Genomic DNA, 22612 nt, shown 5'->3' on the forward strand with positions numbered 1-22612 from the left:
GGAGCGCGCTACCACACCCGGCTAATTTTTTAATTTATTGTAGAGATGAGGTCTCGCCTGCTCAGGTGGGTCTCGAATCCGCGGGCTCAGGCAATCCACTCACCTCAGCCTCCCAAAGGTGTGGGATTACAGGCTGAGCCACTGAGCACGGCCACATGACAATTTCTTAGAGTTCAACCTAATATATCACTACATTCTCAATTAATGGCTGTTTTTTAAAGTTACCATTTGAATAAAAGTGAAGTTACTGAGCTAGACTAAAATTACTTGAAAGTATGAGAGAAAAAGTATGTGAAAGTAGGTATTTATTACAGAACAATTTTTTTTCTATTAATTAAATGCTTTACACGAAAAGCTGTACACCATAAACTGACAATGACCTGGTAGCATGCAAATACTTCAGGTTGGAGAGGTATATTTGCTCTTGACAAATTGTCATATATTAAATTCTCATAACATTTGATTCCAAAAGGTATGTATAAATTGTCTTCACATGATTATTTAAAGTTAAATATAAACATAGGGACAATTTAAGCATTGGTATTCATTTATATGCATTAATTTAAGGTAAGTGACTAGAGAGTTAAATTTTTAAAAAACTCTGAGGTCAAAAAATCTTTAGGAAGAGACTCCGTACTGATGTACATTTGGACATAAAGAGCTAAAAAATCCACTCTCAATATAATACCATTAAGCAAAGGATGTATAACATCCATCACACATCTGTTTCGAAACAGCATGTTTCCCAAATTATACATCACTTTACAAATAAACACCAGAGTATTAGCAAGTAGAGACACCATCAGTATAAGCTCTACACATGCTGCTGACTTTCACAAGGCATCTCTGAGCCTTGGGGCATACATCTTAATCTTGGGGCTTTAAGAACATCTTCTTGGCTTTACTCGGTTTTATGTCTCCATTTTCATCTTCTTCATAATTGGCATGGTCTCTCTTCCTGGCAAACTTTTTCCCAATTGTCCCCACCAAGGTTTCATATCTGTTAAGAGGATATATAGTACATGTTTAAGTTCAAATAAAAAAAGGAGAAATCAAGTCTTGTCAAGAATATAAAACCAAATATGCAACAAAGAGAAAAAGAAAAATACAGCTATGATTAAGAGAAACCATCCAATTAAAAAAAGTTATAAACTTCCCTAAGAGTCATAAAATTATCTGCGGATTTGGTTTTTGCATTATCCTAAATAAATTAAGATGTACGTTTCAAAGTATATATTGGAAGCAGCACTGGGAATGGGTCCTTGACAGCCATCTTGAGACAGGTCTCAGTGCCCTGAGGGCTACATAAGGGCAGGTAGATTACAGTCACCTTCTCACTGGAGTATTCCCTTTAAAGCTATGAAGCATAAGAGGAGTATACATGGGAGAGTCAGTGAATGCCAGGTCCAGATTAGAAAGTGGTTCCACACCAATAGTTACCTTCTAGCCATCTCTTCATCAGACACATCAAGCTCCACAGCTTCATCTTTGACTTCTTCTCTTTTATTCTTAGAATTCATCTGAAGCATTAATTTCTGAAAAATACCAATGCTGACCATTAGGGTTAGAAAAACTTGTGAAGGCTGGGCTTGGTGGCTCAGCCTGTAATTCCAGCACTTTGGGAGGCAGAGGTGAGGGGGATTGCCTGAGCTTGCGGGTTCAAGACCAGCCCAGGCAACTTGGCGAGACCGCATCCCTACAATAAATAAAATATTAGCAAGGCATGGGAGTGTGCGCTTGTAGTTCCAGTTACTTGGAAGGCTGAAGCACAAGGATCGTTAAGCCCAGTAGGTCGATGCTGGGGTGGCGTGAGTATGCCACTACACACCAGCCTGGGCAATAGAGTAAGACTCTAACACACACACACACACACACACACACACACACACACACACACACACAAAGAAAGAAAAACTTGTGAAAAGAACTTGTGTCCAACTTATTTGAAGGCAGAGAAACTGAAGTCACAGAATCTAGTCAACACCTATGAGGGATTCTCTGTAATACTTTTTTTTTTTTTTTTTTTAGAATCGGGGTCTCACTCCATTGCCCGGGCCGGAGTGCAGTGGCACAACTGCAGCTTACTGAAGCCTCAAGCTCCTGGGCTCCAGAGGTCCTTCTGCCTTAGCGGCCCAAACAGCTAGGACTACAGTCGTGCCCCACCATGCCTGGCTCGACTTTTTTGTAGAGATGAGGTCTTGCTATGTTGCCTAGCAGCTGGTCTCAAGCAATCCTCCCGCCTCAGCCTCCCAAAATGCTGGGAGTACAGGCATAAGCCACTGTGACCAGCTTGGATTATCTGTAATACTTTATATTACAATGTGCTAACAGAGGTCAGTGCTGAATCAAAAAAATAGTAAGACAAAGTTCCACTAGATTGCATTTAGTGTGAATGAATTTAAATTGTATTTGAGCTCATAACTCTTATTACTAGTTACTTGCATCTAAAGTAGGCATATTGCTATCACATTGCAGTGAGGGGGGAAAGAAAAAATAAACTCACAGATTTCCTCTGAACTTCCACCCATCTTTGAGTCAAATGGAAGAAGTACTAATAGTCAACAGTAACTTTAAATGCATCTTCTGGTAGTGGTGATGGTGAGTGGGGGCGAGAGGGCACAATACCCGGATGGAAGCACTGGCAGGATGGCCCCGGCATAATGGAGGGATCTGCCCCCTAACCTTATCTCTCTACCTGTACAGTGGACAGCAACTCATGAGACATCCATGTGCTCAGGACAACTACTACCACAGATAATTATCTAGCCCTAGATGTCAATACTGCCAAGGGTAAGAAATCCTGGCTTCAAGTGATACGTACAAAACTAAAAAACTTATATCACAAATGGTCATTGGTTGGTCAAAGTCCTCAAAAGATGGCTTTTAATATATGAGCCAGAGTTCTAATAAATATGTGTTAAATAAAGGTCTCTTCTCTACAAACATGAAATAGAAAAATTCAAGTGAACAGCTCAGTTACAAGGCACATATTCATTTTTCAAGCAACCTTTCCAAAGGATTCATTTAAAAATCTATTTACAAGCTTGGCTTAAAACCTGTCCATTAAAAAGTCAAATTACACAATCTTTAAGTAACATTTTTCCATTAGAGAAGATTTAGATGCCAGAAAATAACTTTTTATAATAGTATCATATGAATAAAATCTTGACGTTCCTGTAAAAGACTCAAGTTGAAATTCTAATACAATGGCACCACCAGGGACTGTATACTGCTATATTAAATTATCTATTCAACTCTACCATAAAACTAGACTGCAATGACTGAAGTTTCTTTAAATAGCTATGGTGATGTTTCAAGACTTGTTATTTTCTATATAATGAGGAGAAGTAGTACCTGGAGGGGAAAGACCTAAGACCAATTATTAGAAAAAAATTCAATTGGGAAAATTTTAAATTTGTAGCAATTATATTTAGTACCTCAACCTCAGGATTAAATCCTCTGAATGACATTCTTCCATAGAGAAGATCTTCACATAACAAGAAACTCTGCTCTTCTATTATGAAACTCCTAAGTGGGAAAATAAACCTATATTAATAGCATGTCTACTTGTAACAAAGCACAGCAAATAAAAATCAAGACTTTGAATGAAAAAATCAATCTTATGGTTCTTAGCAGAATCAAGTATAAATACAGTAAGATTTCTAACCTAGAGATAAAAATAAGATTTGATTAATTTGGCCAGCAAAGGCATTAGGAGACAAGCGCTACAGGCTGAAGACACAGTCTTTTAAACACTACTTTTAATCTGCATAAATACCTATATCACATAAAGACCTAAAATATTTATAATACAATTGAATTTCCCAAAGTGAGGCAAGGTTTCTTTGATGTTTACATCCTCCACCAAGTTCTTATTAAATATCCAGGAGAGGAGGAAGGAAATCAGAGGCCTGGGCAGCTTTAACAGAGTGTGTTATTTGGAGCTGTTATCTATAAATACCAAAGACTGACCCTGGATGACTTAAGCAGAGAGGGAATTTATTATAAGAATATAGTAGGGGCTGGGCTTAGTGGCTCAGCCTGTAATCCCAGCACTTTGGGAGGCTGAGGTGACTGAATTGCCTGAGCCCGTGAGTTCGAAACCAGCCCGGGTAACTTGGTAAGCCCTCATCTCTACAATAAATCAGAAATTAGCCGGGTGTGGTAGTGCACACCTGAAGTTCCAGCTACTTGGAAGGCTAAGGTGGAAGTATCGCCAGAGCCTAACAGGTCAACACTGGGGTGGCCATGAGTGTGCCACTGCATTCCAGTCTGGGTGACAGAATAAGACTCCAACTCAAAAAAAAAAAAAAAAAAAAAAGGAATACAGTAGGCCCTCCAGATATCCATGAGGGATTGGTTCCAGAACTGTGGATACTAGAATCTACAGACACAAAAGGTTGATTATATTGGGTATCTCACAGAATCACTGGGAAAACTGGATGAGCAGAATTAGAAAACAGGCAGAAATAAGGGTGGCTAGGTGGTTGAACCAGAACCAAAATCAAAACCATGCTACAGAACTACCCTAATAAAAACAATGCTGCTAAGAGGGCCAAACACTGGATAACATAGAGGGCAATATGGCAGATCATTTACCCTGGAACCTGTTACTGTCTCCAAAAGGAATTCTCCTAAGTCACCAGTTCATGACCCCATAAGCATGGCAGGAAAGCAAATACCTGGTCTTTACGGCTCCTTAGGTGGAGAGTATGCTCTGCTTCCCATCAAGATTCACTTAAGCAAACACTTAAGAAATCAAACTGTATGCAGGCAGTGTTCTAGAAACTGGGGAAACAGCCACAAATAAAAGAACCTCTGCTCTCATGGAGGCTACAGTCTATAGAGTGGTACCAGAAAGCAAACAAATATCAGTGGATGAAAATAAAGCAGGTTGCTTCATTCTTAGTCATAGGGAGTAACTGGTACCAAGCTAGCTCTCTCTCATCTATAAAACAGAACAAAAGGTGGCTCACATCTATAATCCCAGCATTTTGGGAGGCAGAGGCGAGAGGACTGCCTGAGCTCAGGGGTTTGAGACCAGCCTGAGCAACAGGCGAGACCTCGTCTCTATAATAAATCAAAAAATTAGCTGGGCATGGTGGTGCATGCCTGTAGTTCCAGCTACTTGGAAGGCTGAGGCGTAAGGATGGCCTGAGCCCAATAGGTCGAGGCTGTGGTGGCTGTGAGCAGCATACCACTGCAGTCCAGCCTGGGTGACAGAGTGAGACTCCCACTCAAAAAAAAAAAAACCAAACCAAAATATAAAACGAATATCTTCAGACAATGAACAAGTCAAAGCACAGAGCTGTGATGCTTGAGAAAAAAACAAATGAAGTGAGTCCCATGAACGCACAGCCTCCTGCCTGAAGTTAACTACCAAATTGTGCAGCAGAAAGGAAGAGCTCCAACAGAATCTCGCTGAACTAAAGAAACAAATTGAAGTCTGGGACTACGAGGTGGCTGGGATATATGGGGCAGGATACCACAGAAAGGGAGATACACAAAGGAATTCAGGACCTGCATTTAGTCCCCATGAATCTCTGCCTGCACATTAAGCTGTGCATGTGCAGGATGAGTCCACAGCATCTGGGGAAAAATAACTACCGGAACGATGATTTTTAGAACAATTACCTAGTACATTAGCTTCCTATGGTTGCTGTAACAAATTTAAGCCAACAAAATTGGTGGCTTAAAGCAACAGAAATGTATGTTCCCACAGTTCTGGAGCCAGAAGTACAACATCAAGGTGCTGGCAGGACTGGGATCTCTCCAGAGGCTTTCCTCCCTTGCCTCTCTAGCTTCTGGTGGCAGCCAGCATTCCTTGGCACCACTCTGATCTCTGCCTCCACGGTCATAATGCCTTCTGTGTGCCAAATTTCCCTTGGCCTCCCACTTATAAGGAAATAAGTGATTGCATCTAGGGCCCACCCAGATAATCCAGGATAATCACTTATCTAAAGATCCTTAATCATGTCAGCAAAGTCAATTTTGCCACATAAGTTAACACTCAACAGATTTCAGAGATGAGGACCTCAGTACCACTTGGTGGGCAATTTCCCCACCTACTACACCTGGGAAAGAAAATTTACCCTGAAGCTGAATGTTGAACAAATACCAGAGCTTGCAAAGAGCAGGGGAATGTTTGCATTCTGTCTCATCAGACAGGAGAGATTAAGCTAAATACCCAGTGATATTTAACAGAAAGGCCATATCTTAAAACCAGGCTAATTTAGCTCTGGAGTAAAAGTTATAAAACCCACTCTAACAAAAACAAGCTGACTGGCATGTAAATTCACTGCATAATGAAACTAAACTCAATACTCCATTTAGGAAAATAACAAAGTCCAGGTAGTTAGCAATGTAGCACACGATGTGTTACACACAATAAGAAATTGCTAGATGTGCAAGGAAGCAGAAAAAGGCAACCTCTCAATAAGAAAAATCAACAGAAAAAGGGAGATGGAATTAGGAAAAAAGGACTTTAAAAGTTATCATAAACATGCTCGAAGACTTACATGAAAATATTAATGCAAAAAAACTTGAATTAAGGAATGGAAACTGCAACAAAAGACGAGATAGACAGTGATTTATCACAGAAACAAAGAACCGAGTTCCATATGTTCTCACTCACAAAGTGACCTTGAACAATTATAATGCTGTAAGAAAGCAACTGGCAGTAGTGAGAAACTGTCGGGGGTTGGGGGGGTTGGGGGGTGGGATTGGCAGTTGAGGGAAACAGCTAGGGGAGGGGGAGGCATACCTCATCAACAAGGGTACTTGGATGATTAATGTTTATATACCTAACCCTGAATTGTACCCCACATCTTTATAAAAAAAGAAAAAGACGAGATAGAAATAACAGAACCAAAAAACCCCCAAATTATATCCAAAGTGAAAAATTGAAACAGTGCTGCATCTATTAAAGAAATGAAATTCATTACTAAACATCTTTGCACAGAGAAAACTTCAGAACCAGATGGCTTCACTTGTCAATCTCAACAAATACTTAATGAAAACATAATATCAACTTTACACAAACTAAGAAATGAGAAGAGACAGCACTTTTTTAGAAGTTCTATAAGGTAAAACATACTTCTACACACACACACACACACACACACACACACACACACAAATTAGAGACGACTATAGATAAAAATGTCAAAGCTAAAACTACAAAAGAAAAAAATGAACAAAATTAATAAAAACTGCTGAGCAAAAGAAAACAAAGAAAATAAACAGGAAACCCACAGACTGGGATAACATTCACAATACATGTATCTGGCAAAGAATTTGTATTCAGAATATAAAGAACTTCTATATGTATAGAAGTATGTAAGTTTTATCTAAGAAAAAAAACCCCACGTACTGGGCTTTAGTTAATAACATGCATGCTGAAATATTTAGGGATGAAATGTACTGATGCCAGCAACTTACTGCGAAAAGCATCGGAAATACAATGGATTGATGGATGGATAGAGGAATGAGCAAAAATGTGATATAAAAGATTAAAAAACACAAAACACTTTAATTTTAAAAAAGGTCAAAAGATTTGAAAAAACAATTCACAAAGGTAGACACAGAAATGGCCAAAAAGTACAAGTTCTTTAACATTATTAGTCATCAGGAAAATACAAATTAAAAACTACAGTGAGATTCCACTAGAATAGGCAAAATAAAAAAGGTACATAACTATAGATGTTGACCTTTCATATTTCTCTAGGGAAAGTATAAAATGCTACAACTACTTTGGAAATTGGCCTGAAAACTTCTCATCAAGTTAAGTATATGCCAACCTATTACCCAGCAATTCCACATCTACCCAGGAGAAATAAAGATTATGTGCCAAAAAACAAGCAGAACTTGAATATAAATGTTCATAGCAGCTTTACCCATAATAGCAAAAAACTGGAAACAACCCAATGTTCACTAATAGAAGAATGAATAAATACCCAGTGGTATACCTGTAAAATGAAATACCACTTAGCAATAGAAAGAAATGCATTACTGATACTCCACAACAAGGATGAACCTCAAAATCATTTTGCTAACACAGAAAGGCACATATGGCATGGCTGCTTTCATATGAAGTTAAGAACAGACAAAACTTTATGGTGAGAGAAATCAGAACAGTTTCTGCATCAGGGAAGAAGTGAGATCAACTGTAAAGAGGGGTGAAGATCTTTATGTGGTAACGGAAATGTTCCCTATCTTGATAGGGGTATGGTTTATGAAAGTGTCAAAACACATACAGCTGTATACTTAAGAATATTCCACTAAAAGAAAATTACCACACCTACACAGATCCGTTTAAGAGGAGGCAGTGAAGGGACATCAAAGGACAGGGGTCCTTATGAAGAGTGGTCTGAGTGGTCTTGGATGGGATGGAAGTTGAGCAGAGGCCAGACGACAGTGAGGAGGCAAGATGTGAGAATAAATACATAGGTGAGGAACATCTGAGGGACTAGTCACACGTAGAGGCTCCGAGATGGGAACATCATTGGCCTGATGAACAGGAAGGAAGTCACTACAGTTGGAATGGGGAGACAGGAAGAATAGTAGGAGGTCAAAAATGTTTCCATGCTAACACTAAGATGGTATTTGTAGTTTTCACTGTGTTGACATTTGTATAGTGTGCAAAAGCAATTTTGGGAAAAACCAAATCTTAGCATGAATTCAAATAGTAGTGACACCTGATTGTACCAGTAGTTGTATTCTTCCCTGCCACTGTATTCTTCACTGCCACGATCTCACAGTTAAAAGAAAAAAGTCAGTTCCACATAGGCATGTTCTTGTTAATGCAGTAAACATTTATTAATTTTATTAATCTTAGCTCTTGATTACTTTAAAAAATAAACCATTTACAAAATAGAAAGTATATGCATGGGGCAACCCCCTCAGGTCCCCTCCCACTGTGGGAGCTTTTCTGTCCTCTCAATAAATCCTGCTTTTCCCCTCCAAAAAAAAAAAAAAAATAAGTATATATAGGGCATTTTTTCAGGGCCGTGTGCATGGCACATGCCTGTAATCCCAGTCCTTTGGGAGGCTGAGGGAAGAGGACTGCCTGAGCCCAGGGGATTGAGACCAGCCAGGCAACTTGGTGAGACCTCAAAAAATTAGTTGGGCATGATAACACGTGCCTGTAGTTCCAGCTAACTGGAAGGATGAGGCAGAAGGATTGCATAAGCCCAGCTGGTGGAGGCTGCAGTAGCTGTGTTCAAGCCACTGCACTCCAGCTTGGGTGACAGAGTAAGAATCTGACTTAAAAAAAAAAAAGATATTTATTCTGCATATCAAATATGATGACTGAACTTGTATGACTGAATTATGAGATAAACTAGATATTTTTTAATGAGACACCAGACCTAAGGTTTTTCACACGCTTGAGTATTTGGCAGACATTTTCTTGAAAATGAATTAAAATGAACCTGACACTTTAAAGGAAACAACTGACAATACTTGTTGCCAATAACAAAATTCAAGCTTTTAAGTCAAAATCAGAATTTCGAATAGCCTCTGCCTGTCATCTTGGGCTTGATAGCTTCCCAATACTTAGAAGACTTTTCTGATGAAACCCATGGTGATACTAATGAATGTAATTTTTGATATCATATAAGAAATGAGTTAACTTGGGAAAATCTATACAACTCATGGAACTGATATTTTCCAAATGACAAATACATGATCTTAAGAAATCATGTGTGGATAAAAGATCTATTTTAAATATAAGATAGACCAAAGATTATAAAAAGCTAACTGATGTTTTCAGATTTTACACTGCAATTAACTCTTAAGAAACTACTACTTACTGGGTTTTGGAGTCAAATTAAAGAATTATCTGAAAAAGTTATTAAGACAAAAGATGGACCTAGAAAGAGACAACCCCCAGAGGCCTGGACTGAATTCAGAGTAAGACTTACAGGCCCCTCAGGCCTTTTCCATGGATTTCCAATGACACAGTACATTTACAACATTATAATAAAAAGGAGTATAAGTGCTTTGCATTTACATGCATGGTTTTAATACCTAGGAAAATTAATTACAGAGTTGGCAAGCAAGTGAAATATCCCAAAATTTAACTGTAAATGTTTCTGTTTTAATTCTCCAGTTTTCATTAATGAGGATCCCTAATTTTAGAGCTAAAACACACTTAGGAAATTATCTATTTCATCTATTTTGCAGATGAGAAACTACCGCTCAGAAAAAAAGAGACTTGCCTAAAGCCACAAATATTATGCATGGCATAACTCAATGTTGGGGAACAATTCTCCATGGGGCTCTTGCATTTCTGCACATTCTGCAAGCGAGGCACTAACTGCCCTTTTGTTTTGGACTATCTTTGCAAGGATATTTGTATAGTGAGTAGACTTGAAAGATAGTCTTCCTAGCGCAAAGGGCAGATTTGCTTACTGTCCAATATGAATAAAGAAGTCTCCCTTGGGTTCAAAGACATTTGCTTGCGGTCCATTATCCAAGACTCTGGCTTTCTAAACAGTCTCGGCTATGATGCAAACTCACTGTGTGCACAGCACTTAGCTGGGCCACTTCATGTCACCCCTTGTGGGACTTGGGAGACAAGAAGGAAACGACACAAACCTAATCCTTATGCTGCCTGCTATGCTGTAAATCCTTTGTCTCTGAGGTGTTCAGGAAATCTTACTCCAGAATATGGTACTTTAACATATTGAATATTTTGACCTGAAGGTATTTGAAGAATGACATAAACAGGAAGGATTTTCTGATCTTCCCCTTAAGTAGATTATAAAAACTTACGTGAGAGGCACCCTCCCCATACCCAGGGGAAAGGAGCATCCTTATCTCAAAAGGAAGGGACACAGAAGAATCTGAATAAAGAGGCCTTGCTCAGTTCCCCCTGGTTTATTATACTTAGCTCATACCCTCTCTGTCCTATCATATCACAACTTTCCTCTCTTCATCAAATCTACCATAAAAATACTCAGGCTTAACCACTTCTTCAGCCTTCACTTTCTTATGAAGACTCCTGCTGTCACATAAAACTTTTATGAAATAAATTTATATACCTTTCTTTTGTTAATCTGTCTTTTGTTATAGGGACCCAAACCAATGAATCTCATATGGATAGGAGGAAAGATATTGTTCCTCCCAAACATCTCTGACCCGGGAGGCTCATATCTTTCACCAGCATCAGTGAAGGTGTGGTAGGCTTGACTCTCATCAGACCACAAAACACAAGTGCAAGAACAGTAGTCAAAAATACTTCTTGAACAACATCCTATGGCAAAGGAGTAAATTGCCTATGCTCACATACTCTATATTGGGCCACATTCTTTGGAGAAAAGCAATATAAAAACATATAGCAAAGATCTGCTAAATTCTACCTCTAGGAATTTATACTAAGTATCTTACATCACGTTCCTGGGAAACAATGTTTCCTGAAATAGAGTTATATGCATAAAATTTAGTAGGAATGTGGTTTGGGAGTCGCTCCTTTTTGGAAGTGAGGATGGTGGCGATGGGACTGGGCAGAGAGAGATGACCTGTAATGTGGCTACACTAAGGCCTCAGTTACCTATGAGGAACTCTGGAGTTAAGAAAGTCTTTCAGTTGTTTAAGGTTGAGGCAAAGCTGCCAGACTGTCAAGCTCTATACAGTCTTGTCACTGGCTAAGGCTGTCCCCTTGAGGAAGTGTTAACACTGAATATCCCTCACTGAATTACAGTCGAATACAGCTGACATAAAAAATGGGAACCTCTAGATTTTCAGAGCATATATACATGCAGTCATTTCACAGATAGTAATACGAGGGGGACCCAAAAAACCGGAAATGTTTTTTGGAGGCTGGGTCCCCTGTAGTACAGGCTTACTCTGCCAGGTAAGTGTTCTAGGAACCCACTGGCATTAGTGTAACAGCTAACATTGTTGTGAGAGACTGTGTTTGGCTTCAGTGAAATTTTTTTAGAGATTTTTTGAACACATTTGCCCATTTGATGATGGGTAATTTACAAGTGCACCTGTCTACACCATGCTGAATGTTCAGCAGTTTTTGACCAAAAAAGGCACGATCTCATCCTCCCTATTCATACAATCTTGCCCCATGCATCCGTTTTTTTTTTTTTGTTTCCCTGGATGAAAAAAGTCCTGATGTGGAAGAGGAAAAACAAAAAACAGCAGAAGACTAAAGGCATCAACATTGATAAGTTCAAAAATTGGTTTTTTTTTTTTTTTGAGTTGGAGTCTCACTCTGTCACCCAGGCTGGAAAGCAGTGGCACACTCCCAGGCACCACAGCCTCGACCTGCTGGACTCCGGTGATCCTTCTGTTTCAGCCTTCCAAGTAGCTGGAACTACAGGCATGCGCCACCAAGCCCGGCTAATTTTTTTGATTTATTGTAGAGATGAGGTCTCACCAAGTTGCCCAGGCAGGTCTCGAACCCATGGGCTCAGGCAATTTACTCACCTTGGCCTCCCAAAGCATGGGATTACAGGTTGAGCCACCAAGCCCAGCCCAAAACTGTTTTAAGCAGTGGCAAAAGAGTCTCAACAGGTGTACTGCATCAAATGGAGAGTACTTTGAAGGTGATTGAAGCTTAAATATGTAAGAATAAATACAACATTTAAAATAAATACATTCTTGGTTTTCTTGGGTCCCCCTGGTAGTTCAGATAACACTAGCAAAAATAGATTCACAAATACAAATGAGTAAAACAGAATGGATGAATTTCAGATATCCAAATACAAGGAAATACACATACTACCAATGTATTTTATGCCTGGCACCATGGTGATTGTTTTATATATATATTATCCCGTTTACTTTTCATAATGAATGGGACAGGTACTATTATCATACCCAGTATACAAATGACAAAAGACAGGTTAAGCAACTCATCCAAGGTGACAAGTTAAGCAAGTGGCAGAGCTGAGCATCAAACCCGGGTGTGCCTGACTCCAGAGCCCATGTGTTTAATTAACCAATCCATTCCATAGTCTTCCTACTTAGGGTGCTAAATAACAACAATAATACCACCACAACACTTATATACCAAGGACATACCAATCACTTAAACCTCCAGAACTACTTCCATCTTCTCCCTATTTTATGGTCTGGGAGGCTGATTTGAATGTATGAAAGGGCTCCTTTCCTGTAAGATGACCCCGGGCTGGTTATGCCCTTGAATGAAGGTCACAGCTCTAATAAGACACTCTCTTCACAAAGCCATATAGCTCAGTCTCCAGATTCAGTAACCACTGCTTTCGCTTGATCCTCCAGGCACGGAGTGAAAATTACTCCCACTACACAAGTCACAAGGTACTGCACTGCCCCAGGAGCTCTTCTATGTCATACCTACACTTGAATAGTCTCTGTTATGCTCTCCTCAATCTGACAGTGTCATCTTTTCCTGTCAACATCCTGAGTTGATAGACACACCTATAAGTAAACAGGATGCTGAGTGATGGCAAAAGTTTATTATTTACCTTCCCAGGAAAGGAATCTAAAGGTCATTCATTTTCTGGGAACAATATGCTGTGTTGGGTGGAAAAAAAATACTGAAAACAAGATAGAAACAGTCCCTTCAGTATACAACTGGAAAAAATACTCTGTACACGTTTAGTCAAGGCATAAAATTATAGCTTCTTATCAGCAATGGTTCCTTCCTGTCCCTAATCCCCATCTAGGGCATCATTTTCTCTCCCCTCACCAGCAACTTGCTTCCTTTTAGAAGTAGAGAAAAAAAGATATCTTCCTCCCAACCCTCCTGGTAAGACATGCTTTCTATCTTTAGAGAAAGATATCTAACCTTCCAAAAAATGTCCAGTGGTCAGCCAAATGAACACGAGAATAGCATATGCTAAAGCAAAAAACAAATGATCAGGTACAAAGTGTAAAGACATAAATGTGAGCAAGCAGAATCTTGAGTCATTTGACAAAAGTTTAAGTAAAACTACCTTACTAAGCTAAGAAAAGTATCAGGGAAAAATAAAAAACAGCTTTTGGAAGGATTCAGATAAACCAATGGATGATGTAAATCCATCACTACTTCATTCAAAATTGTTTACCAACCACCAGCCAAGCTTGAAGGTGGATGAGAAAGTCAAGTTTGTTATCCCAGTTTCAGCACTGACTAGCTGGGTAACCCTGGACAAGTAACCTTCTCTTATGCTTTAGTTCCTCAACTACAAAATAGAATGACAGGATGCAGCTCTTAAGTTTTCTAGGAGGATCTGACACAGATCTAGCTTAGGCACTGGCAGAATGGAAAATTACTGAGCAGGAGGTTAAGAAACTTCTGACTTGTAACTGAAGTGAAACTGACAAGATTTCCCCTATTTTGTAAGGAACACAAAACTGACACACACAAAACCAGATAAACACCAGCACTTCAGACATTTCCTCTTGGAGATCACCTACTCTCTCCTGAGTATGTACTTTTGGTAGTAAGTAAAGAAAGCTCCTTCCTTTACTTTCTGTGACTTGTTCTTAAATTCTTCCCGGCGATAGAGTCAAGAGCCTGGTCCTGGGCACAGCTGAAGATTGCAGCTGTGGGGAAAGACTTCCAACTTCCCAAGTAGTTAGCTGTGGCAGTGTGCTAGGCCTCGCTGGGAACGCTGTCTCTGGCTTGCTGAGGCGATCCTCCCTAAGCCTACCACCATCAGATTCAGAAATTAAGGATGTTAAGTGCTTACCTCAGTTCTTGGTGCACACTAGAGTCAGTAAAAGTTACCTAAAGTAAATGGTATTAGAAAGTAGTAACAACTAAGGAAAAAAAAAAGAAACAAAAAGCTCCTGACCTGCCTTAAGAAGCTCAGTCTAATGAAGAACTCTGTTACTGAAACAAACTGGAGAGGCCTGAAGAACACACCTAAATTTGAACCTTAATGTGGTAGTGAGCACACTGTGGCTTCCCATACAAGGTACCCTGTTATCAGAGACATGTGGGCTAGGTCCCTTTATTCAACTTTAAAAAAAGGACAAAGTCGGGCAACCTCTCAGCTTCCCTCCCTCTGTGGGAGCTTTTCTATTCTCTTAATAAATCCTGCTTTAAAAAAAAAAAAAAAAAGGACAAAGTAATAAATAATGGTCTGGGGTCAGTAAAAATATATAAACCCATGTAGGACTTTTAAAGGTTTAACACTTTTTAGAAAAGTATTTGCAAGGCTAACTCAAGAAACTGAAGAGAAACTGTTTTATGGGCTTTATGATACTGGAATGATGAGTCAAATTTATAAGGATTTCCCTCTGAATTTCCCAACCATCATCAATATAAATTCTAATAAACCTACTCTTTCTCTTTAAGCTCTGGCAAATCCAAATACCAGTGTTCTTCACTAATAATTTTCTTTTCTTCCTCTTCCAGTTGTTTCTTGGTTTCTGAGTCCAGTCCCCTTTGCATGAACTGTCAAAACAAAACAAAATCAGTGTCAACAACTAATTTTCTCATCATATTTCTGAAGAAAAATAACTTTCTTCTTCCACTTGCTCTCCTTCATTTCTCCATGGATCCCATCTCAAGATTGAGGGTAGGGCAAGTGATCAGTTTTGCTCGACCCTTCTAACTTCAGACTAGAACGAGAGGTATTGTGCCAGAGCACACAAGAAAGCACAATGTGCTTCATTTGGAAAACTTTAAAAAAATAGTTAACATATTTTAGTTTTTCTGATTCAATGAAAGAGGAAACACAAAAAACTGTATTCTATAAGTATCACATTAGACATTTGTTTTACATAACAGCCAATAAAGAAGGGCTAAGACAAAAGACAGATCCAGAGTAAAAAAAAAAAAAAAAAAAAAAGGATGAAAGGACAGGTAGGTAGAGACAGAAAGAGGGGCAGACATCACACTAGAGGTTGAAAGCAGACTGAGAGACTCAGCCCTTTTCAATCTCCTGCTCACTGACAGAGCCCACTGGCCTTTACACCTGCTAATCTTGGTTTGGAATGCTGTTCTCACTCTCTTCCACAAGGCCAACTCCCAGCCCTTCCGACATAGGTAAAACGATTCCACTTCTGCGAAGCCATCCCTGACAGATGCAAGTAAAATCAAGCGCCTCTGTCCTAGATACTCCCATGGTTCCCTCCAACAGGGTCACCACATCTTAACTTTTTTGAGCACCTGTCTCTTCTGGAGACCTTTAGGGAAGGGACGACGTCTGGGTCATGTCCTTCATCAGTCCCAGTCTGATGACTGATGCATTGTAAGAGCTCAATATATGCAGAAGCGTTTTGTCATTGTGTGAACATCACAGAGTGAACACAATGAATGAAGTGAATACATGTAGAAGCACGTATTGAACAAAGCTACATCTTTAACACTTTACACTTGGACGTGCCCTCTGAGGAGACATCATAAATCTAGCAAGCCACTTGAATGTCCCTTCTCAGGGGACATAAAGAGAGTGCTGGTGACCATACAGGATAAACTTATGCCAGCGTACATTTTTCGAAAATGTGTGTTTCCTTGAAGTTTTCCATTCAAATTGCATGAAAAAGCAAATAAAGAGATGACATAGATACTGAGATATGTGTAAAAAAAATCAGCTGGTATTATACAGAAAGAGAATGTGTGAAGTGCTTTCATAGTGGTACACAGGCTGGACAATAAATTATGTATTATTAACATGGGAGGAAGAAAATGAGACTGCACTATCTGATTGAATAGAAAAACATCAGGTTTCAGAGGACGTCAAATAAATTACTACTGCACAACATGTATCAATGAACCTGCAATGCATGTCAGTGAGTGTTTCACACATTACCACATATTAGAAAAATGTAAGATATAAAATTTTGATTTATTTGTCAAAAATTCCATTATAAGCCAGTGTCATTACAATAAAGTAATTGGTTCCAACACTACATTATTTAATATGAATGAAGTGATTCGTTTTTTACTATTTTGTAACAAAGTGTGGTCGAGATGCTGGTAGGTGATCTGTGATATGTCTCCAAGTGCAAAGGGTTAAGCTGGGTCTTGTTTTAGACCTTTCCTGAAATGCTGGTGAACTCTTCCATTGCTCTTTACTCTCAAATCTGCAGAAGCTTGACTTGCAATTTCATGTTAGTAAAGAAAATATGAGTCCTGCTGCTAATCTCTCCCTAGCACAAACAATAGCTGTATTTCCTCAGGGGGCAGGTAAACAAACTTAAGAAGTTTACCTCAGCAAAAGGATAAAGTACCAACATTGGAGAAATTAAAATGAGAAAACACTCAGGGGCCTCCCAGCAGTTAGGTTTTGGGTTTCACTGGTTTCCATGTATCCCCATTTCTTTCCCTTATTCAGGCCCTGTATGTCTTCTCTCCATTCCAGCTCTTCTAAAAATAAACAAAAACTGGCCAGGCTCATTGGCTCAGCCTGTAATCCAAGCACTTTGGGAAGCCGAGGCAAGTGGACTGCCTGAGCCTGCAGGTTCAAGACTAGCCCGGGCAATGTGACAAGACCTCATCTCTACAATAAGTAAAAAAATTAGCCAGGCGTGGTAGCATGCACCTGTAGTTCTGGCTACTTGACAGGCTGAGGTGGAAGGATCGTCGGAGCCCAGCAGGTCAACGCTGGTGTGGCTGTGAGTGTGCCACTGCACTCTAGCCTGGGTGACAGAGTGAGACTCCAACTCAAAAACAAAAATTAACACAAACATTCTTAGGCCCAGGGCTTTATCAATGACTATTAAGTTAAATGGCAAAAGTTTAAGAATGCTCACAAATAAAACAGTCATATGCCACATGATAGGGTTTGTAGAGGGATGGGAGGAGGTTGTAGTTGAAACAACTCATCATGTAAACCTTGCAAATGGAGCACAGAATTGCAACGGCCCAAAAACCTAACACTCTGCTCTAACAGTGTCCTGGTACTAATTGCTTTACTGCCAATATCTGCTTTCCTGAGATCACATCCCAAAGTTATGTGACTGGTAACAGCCTGGTACTGACTGTCAGTATTTGCTTTCCTAAGCCTGCATTTCAGAGACAAGTGATTAACAACATCCTGATAGGGACTAGTTTACTTTAGTACAGACATCTACACTTCAATGCTGTGGGACCAGCAGCCCCCAACAGTACCAACATAGGCATCTTAAGGCCAGGCAACCGACAGTTCAAACCCCCTAAACTGCTTCTCAGAGCCTGATAAGCCTCGACTGGGGTTTTATAAGGGGCCTGCAAGAGAACAAAGCTGCTGGTTCTTCTTTAGGGCAGCCTTTCTTTCCTTTCCCTCTAATAAATTTTCTTTAATCACTCGGCTCACCCTCTTTTCTTCTGCACTTGCCTTATACCACATAACAACGTGTTGGCCAATGATGGAATGCATATATGACAGTGGTCCCACAAGATTACAATACTTATTTTTTCTGTACCTTTTCTGTGTTTAGATACACAAATACTTACCATTGTGTTAAAATTGCCACAGTATTCAATGCAGTCACATGCTGTACAGATGAGTAGCCTAAGAGCAACAGGCTATACCATAAAGACTCAGAGTGTGGCCGGGCGCGGTGGCTCAAGCCCATAATCCCAATACTTTGGGAGGCCAAGGTGAGAGGACAGCCTGAGCTGATGGGTTCACGACCAGCCTGGGCAATGTGGTGAGACTTCCTCTCTACAATAAATCAAAAAATTAGCTGGGTGTGGTGGCGCACACCTGTAGTTCCAGATACTTGGAAGACTGAGTTGGAGGATTGCCTGAGCCCAGCAGGTCGAGGCTACAGTGGCCTTGAGTGTGCCACTGCACTCCAGTCTGGGTGACAGAATGAGACTCCACCTCAAAAAAGGAAAAAAAAACTAAAAATTGACAATGAATTTACTCAGATTTCACCATCTTACATGCACTCTGTGAAGACAATTGCTAGGTTGTATGGAAATCGTATAGACTGGTAAGAAACTGTGAAGCTGTTTCCTACAGCTGGTGTACCATTTTACTTTCCCACTAGCAATGTATAAGTGATCAGTTTCTTCACATCCTAGTCAGCATTTGATGTTATCACAGCCATGTGTCACTTAATAACAGAGATACATTCTGAGGAATGAGTCAGTAGGCAATTTTGTCACTGTGTGAACATCACAGAGTGAACTTACACAAACCTAGATGGCATACCTAGTCTTCTTCTTTTTTTTTTTTGAGTTGCAGTCTCACTCCGTTGCCCAGGCTGGAGTGCAGTGACAAACTCACCACCACCCCAGTGTCAACCTGCTGGGCTCTGGCAATCCTTTCGCCTCAGCCCTCCAAGTAACCAGAACTACAGGTGCACACTACCATGTCTGGTTAATTTTTTATTTATTGTAGAGAAGAGGTCTCCCCAAGTTGCTCAGGCTGATCTTGAACCCATGGGCTCAGGCAATCCACTTGCCTTGGCCTCCTGAAGTGCTGGGATTATAGGCTGAGCCACCAAGTCCAGCCATCTTTTTTTTTTGAGTTGTAGTCTCACTTCGTTGCTCAGGCTGGAGTGCAGTGGCACGCTTACAGCCACCCCAGCATCCACCTGCTGACTCCAGCAATCCTTCTGCCTCAGCCTTTCAAGTATCCAGAACTATAGGCATGCGCTACCATGCCAGTTAATTTTTTATTTTGTTGCTGTCCAGGCTGGTCTCAAACTTGTGGGCTCAGGCAATCCTCTCACCTCAGCCTCCCAAAGTGCTAGGATTATAGGCGTGAGCCACCGCGTTTGGTCTAATTTCCTGTTTCTATATTGTACTCTGGTGATATAAGATGTTACCACTGGGGAAGATGGAATGAAGGATGCACAAGATCTCCCTGCTCGTTTTTTTGCAACTTCTTCTGAAACTATCATTCTTTTAAATACAAAGTAAAAGAAAACAAGTTTGCAAATGATCTAGTGTTTTGTAGCCCTCATTCATTTTACCTGTGTCTACATCCTCATCTCAGGAAAGAACTGCAATTTCTGGAATGTGTATTCTTTACTTTCCAGTCCTTTTGCCTTTGTTACTTAAGATGTGCCTATCTTCTGCCTGGTAAAATATTCTCTGGTGAAAGTACAGAGGATGTGTCCTACGGTAAGTCTTCTCTGGTATTTATCCAGGCTCTTTCTAGGCCTGTTCCTATAAAAGAACCTTTCTAAGACAGCCTTATAAACACGGGATTATTGTTCATTATGCTTCTTCTGTGTCTTCCAAAAGACTGTGATTCTGAAAAGTAGACCATGACTTGTTTGTCTTGTATTACTGGTACTAAGGCTGCACCTGGGATACAAGAAGAGTTCAAGAAAGGTTCTCTGACTGTAAGTGAGCCTAGATATCTTATTTTTCCAGGTTATATTTCCTTAAATGCAGATGCCTCATTTTATCACATATTATTCGTGGTAAAACTCACTAATACTGTGGGTGTGAACAACTGTCTAAAGTTAATTTCTTCCTTCTGAACTCCAGAGTCAGATCTTTAGTCTGAGCCCTGACCACCAAGCGCATCATTTGGTTTATTCCAAGAGCTAAAATAACTGCCAAAATCCTTTCAATGCCAGCTTGGCTGATCCACCCCATTTTTTTTGAAACCGATGTGATTATAAACCTTTACACAAAAGCAAATTCTGTTCAGTAAAGATTCAAATTTTGCTAATATGCATGAAAGAAGTACTTTACAAACTGTAAGTTATGCTACAATTTGCCCTCCACACTCATTCACCCTATTTACCCCTACTTCCATTACAGCTCAACTCCATTAATCATTGTAATATGTAATAAAATAATTATACAACTCACCATTTTTAATAAAGAGTACAGAAATGGTAAATAAGATGATGGGCGAGCCACGTGCAGACTAAAATGTCAGATTCTGACTTAAACCCTGCCATTCAAATCTTGCACATGTAATATTTACTCTCTAATTGTTCATAACATTACTTATAGCTTCCTTCCTTTACTTGGGAATTCCACCTCTATAAATATTACATATAGGCCAGGTGGGTTGGCTCATGTCTAAAATCCCAGCACTTTGGGAAGCTACGGCAGGAGAGGACAGCTTGATCCTAGGAGTTCAAGACCAGCCTGTGCAACATAGTGAGACCTTGTCTCTATAAAAAAGACAAAAATTAGCAGGGTATGGTGCACGTGCCTGTAGTCCCGGCTACTTAGGAGGCTGAGGCTGAAGGATTCCTGAGCCCAGGAGGTTGAGGCTGCGGTGAGCTGTGATTGTGCCACTTCACTCCAGCCTGGGCCACAGAGTGAGACGCCGACTCAAAAAACATGACATCTAGCAGTCTGCCTCTCTCTGTAAGTGGTGTTCAGTGACTGGCAGAACAGGGTAGTAATAAAGAGTAAGGGCTCTGGAGCCAGACTGAATTCCAGTGCAGTCTACACTACTCGCTAGCTGTGTAACTTTTGGCAAGTTACTTGCTTCTCTGTTTTAGTTGCCTCAGCTGTAAAAGAGGGATAATGGCTGTAGACACCTCAAAGAGTTATTATTTGAACTACATGGATTAGTTAACATATCAAAGTAAATAAAACAGTGTCTGGCACAAAAAAAAAGCACTATAAATGTTTGCTATTTGTCACATTGTTCCTCGAGCTCAACAGTCTCCCACTGCTTATACGACAAAGGAAAATATTCTTAAGTTGGCCTAAAATTCCCTGCATGTTGTCACCCCTGACTACATTTCCAGCTCCATTTCTTGTTACTTGCCTTCCAGACATACTGAATTATTTTTAGTTCTTGGAAATCTCCATGCTTGGCTTTTCATTCTTGCCTCTCAGACTTCTGAACTCGCTTTTCCCTCAGTTTAGGACGCTCTACTTAAGGACCACCGCTCGCGAGAAACCCAAGTAAGTTCCCAAGGCTTTTACCCCCCAATTCACTTAGTATGCTGTACCTTTAATGCTTGTTTACGTGTATGCAAGCTCCTATCCGACTGCAGGCCTCGTGAGAAAGTCTGCCTAGTTCATAATCTGGTTTCCAGTGACTAATTCAGAGCAGAAGCTGAGTGAATGAATGAACGCCAGAAGGGGAAAACCTTCGGGGCCTCTCTGGTGTCCCCCGTACACCCACCGCCTCGGACCGGGTCAGGACGGGCAGACCGAGTGCCTCTACCGCCCAACTGGGCTCCCCCAGCGTCCCCGCACCTTCATGCGCAGCAGGTTCTTGGACAACTTGGTCTTGCGCTCAGCCGCCATGGTAGCCCCAGCCCGGCGCCGCGCTCCAGCCACTAACCCCGCCGCACATGCGCGCGGCTTCATGCGTGGCTGCGTCGCTTACGTAACGCGCGTCACCCCTCCCCTCCGCCCCGCGGCCCCGCCCCTGTGTCTGGCGGTCCGGCGCGTCTCGGGCTCACACGGCGTCGCTTCAGGGAGCGCTGGCTTGTCAGGGAAGCTCCGGTAAGGGCGCCGGATGGTGGCACGGAAATGACAGCGACCTGTCGTCGATGGGCAGACCCTAAAGAGACCTAAATCGGAAGAGGCTCCAGAGCTTGACCGCTGCTCGCAGGGGGCCCCCTTCCCCGGGGCGTCGGCCTGGTCCCCTCTGAGCCCAGCCCCCCACCCTGGACCCCGCTTCTGCCCTCGCCGCCCGGACTCGGTCATCCTCTGAGATTGCCACCTTACCTGCTATCCGCCCGAACCCTTCATTTAATTTTTTGTTTTTGAGTTGGAGTCTCACTCTGTCGCCCCGACTGGAGTGCAGTGGCCGCTCCC

At 40.9% G+C, this 22612-nt stretch overlaps 1 protein-coding gene across 5 annotated transcripts; it reads right to left on the bottom strand.

Annotated features, from left to right (window-relative positions):
- Nucleotides 1-288: 288 nt before the first annotated feature.
- On the bottom strand, nt 289-22539 carry MPHOSPH6 (M-phase phosphoprotein 6). 5 transcript variants are annotated; one of them, XM_008065415.1, is made up of 5 exons: nt 22523-22539; nt 15267-15379; nt 3438-3528; nt 1441-1535; nt 289-1000 (listed from the first exon to the last, which is right to left on the bottom strand). In XM_008065415.1, the coding sequence occupies exons 2-5, from the start codon at nt 15374-15376 to the stop codon at nt 868-870; spliced, it is 429 nt and encodes a 142-aa protein (XP_008063606.1). In that variant the 5' UTR covers nt 15377-15379; nt 22523-22539; the 3' UTR covers nt 289-867. The 5 variants fall into 5 exon arrangements, with proteins under 5 accessions (XP_008063606.1, XP_008063607.1, XP_021571889.1 ...); XM_008065416.2 differs by lacking the exon at nt 22523-22539 and adding an exon at nt 22046-22139; XM_021716214.1 differs by lacking the exon at nt 22523-22539 and adding an exon at nt 22014-22139.
- Nucleotides 22540-22612: the final 73 nt, after the last annotated feature.

This window comes from Carlito syrichta, unplaced genomic scaffold (genome assembly GCF_000164805.1).
Source record: "Carlito syrichta isolate Samal-C Ts95f unplaced genomic scaffold, Tarsius_syrichta-2.0.1 Scaffold308296, whole genome shotgun sequence".
In the NCBI taxonomy this organism is placed as follows: domain Eukaryota; kingdom Metazoa; phylum Chordata; class Mammalia; order Primates; family Tarsiidae; genus Carlito; species Carlito syrichta.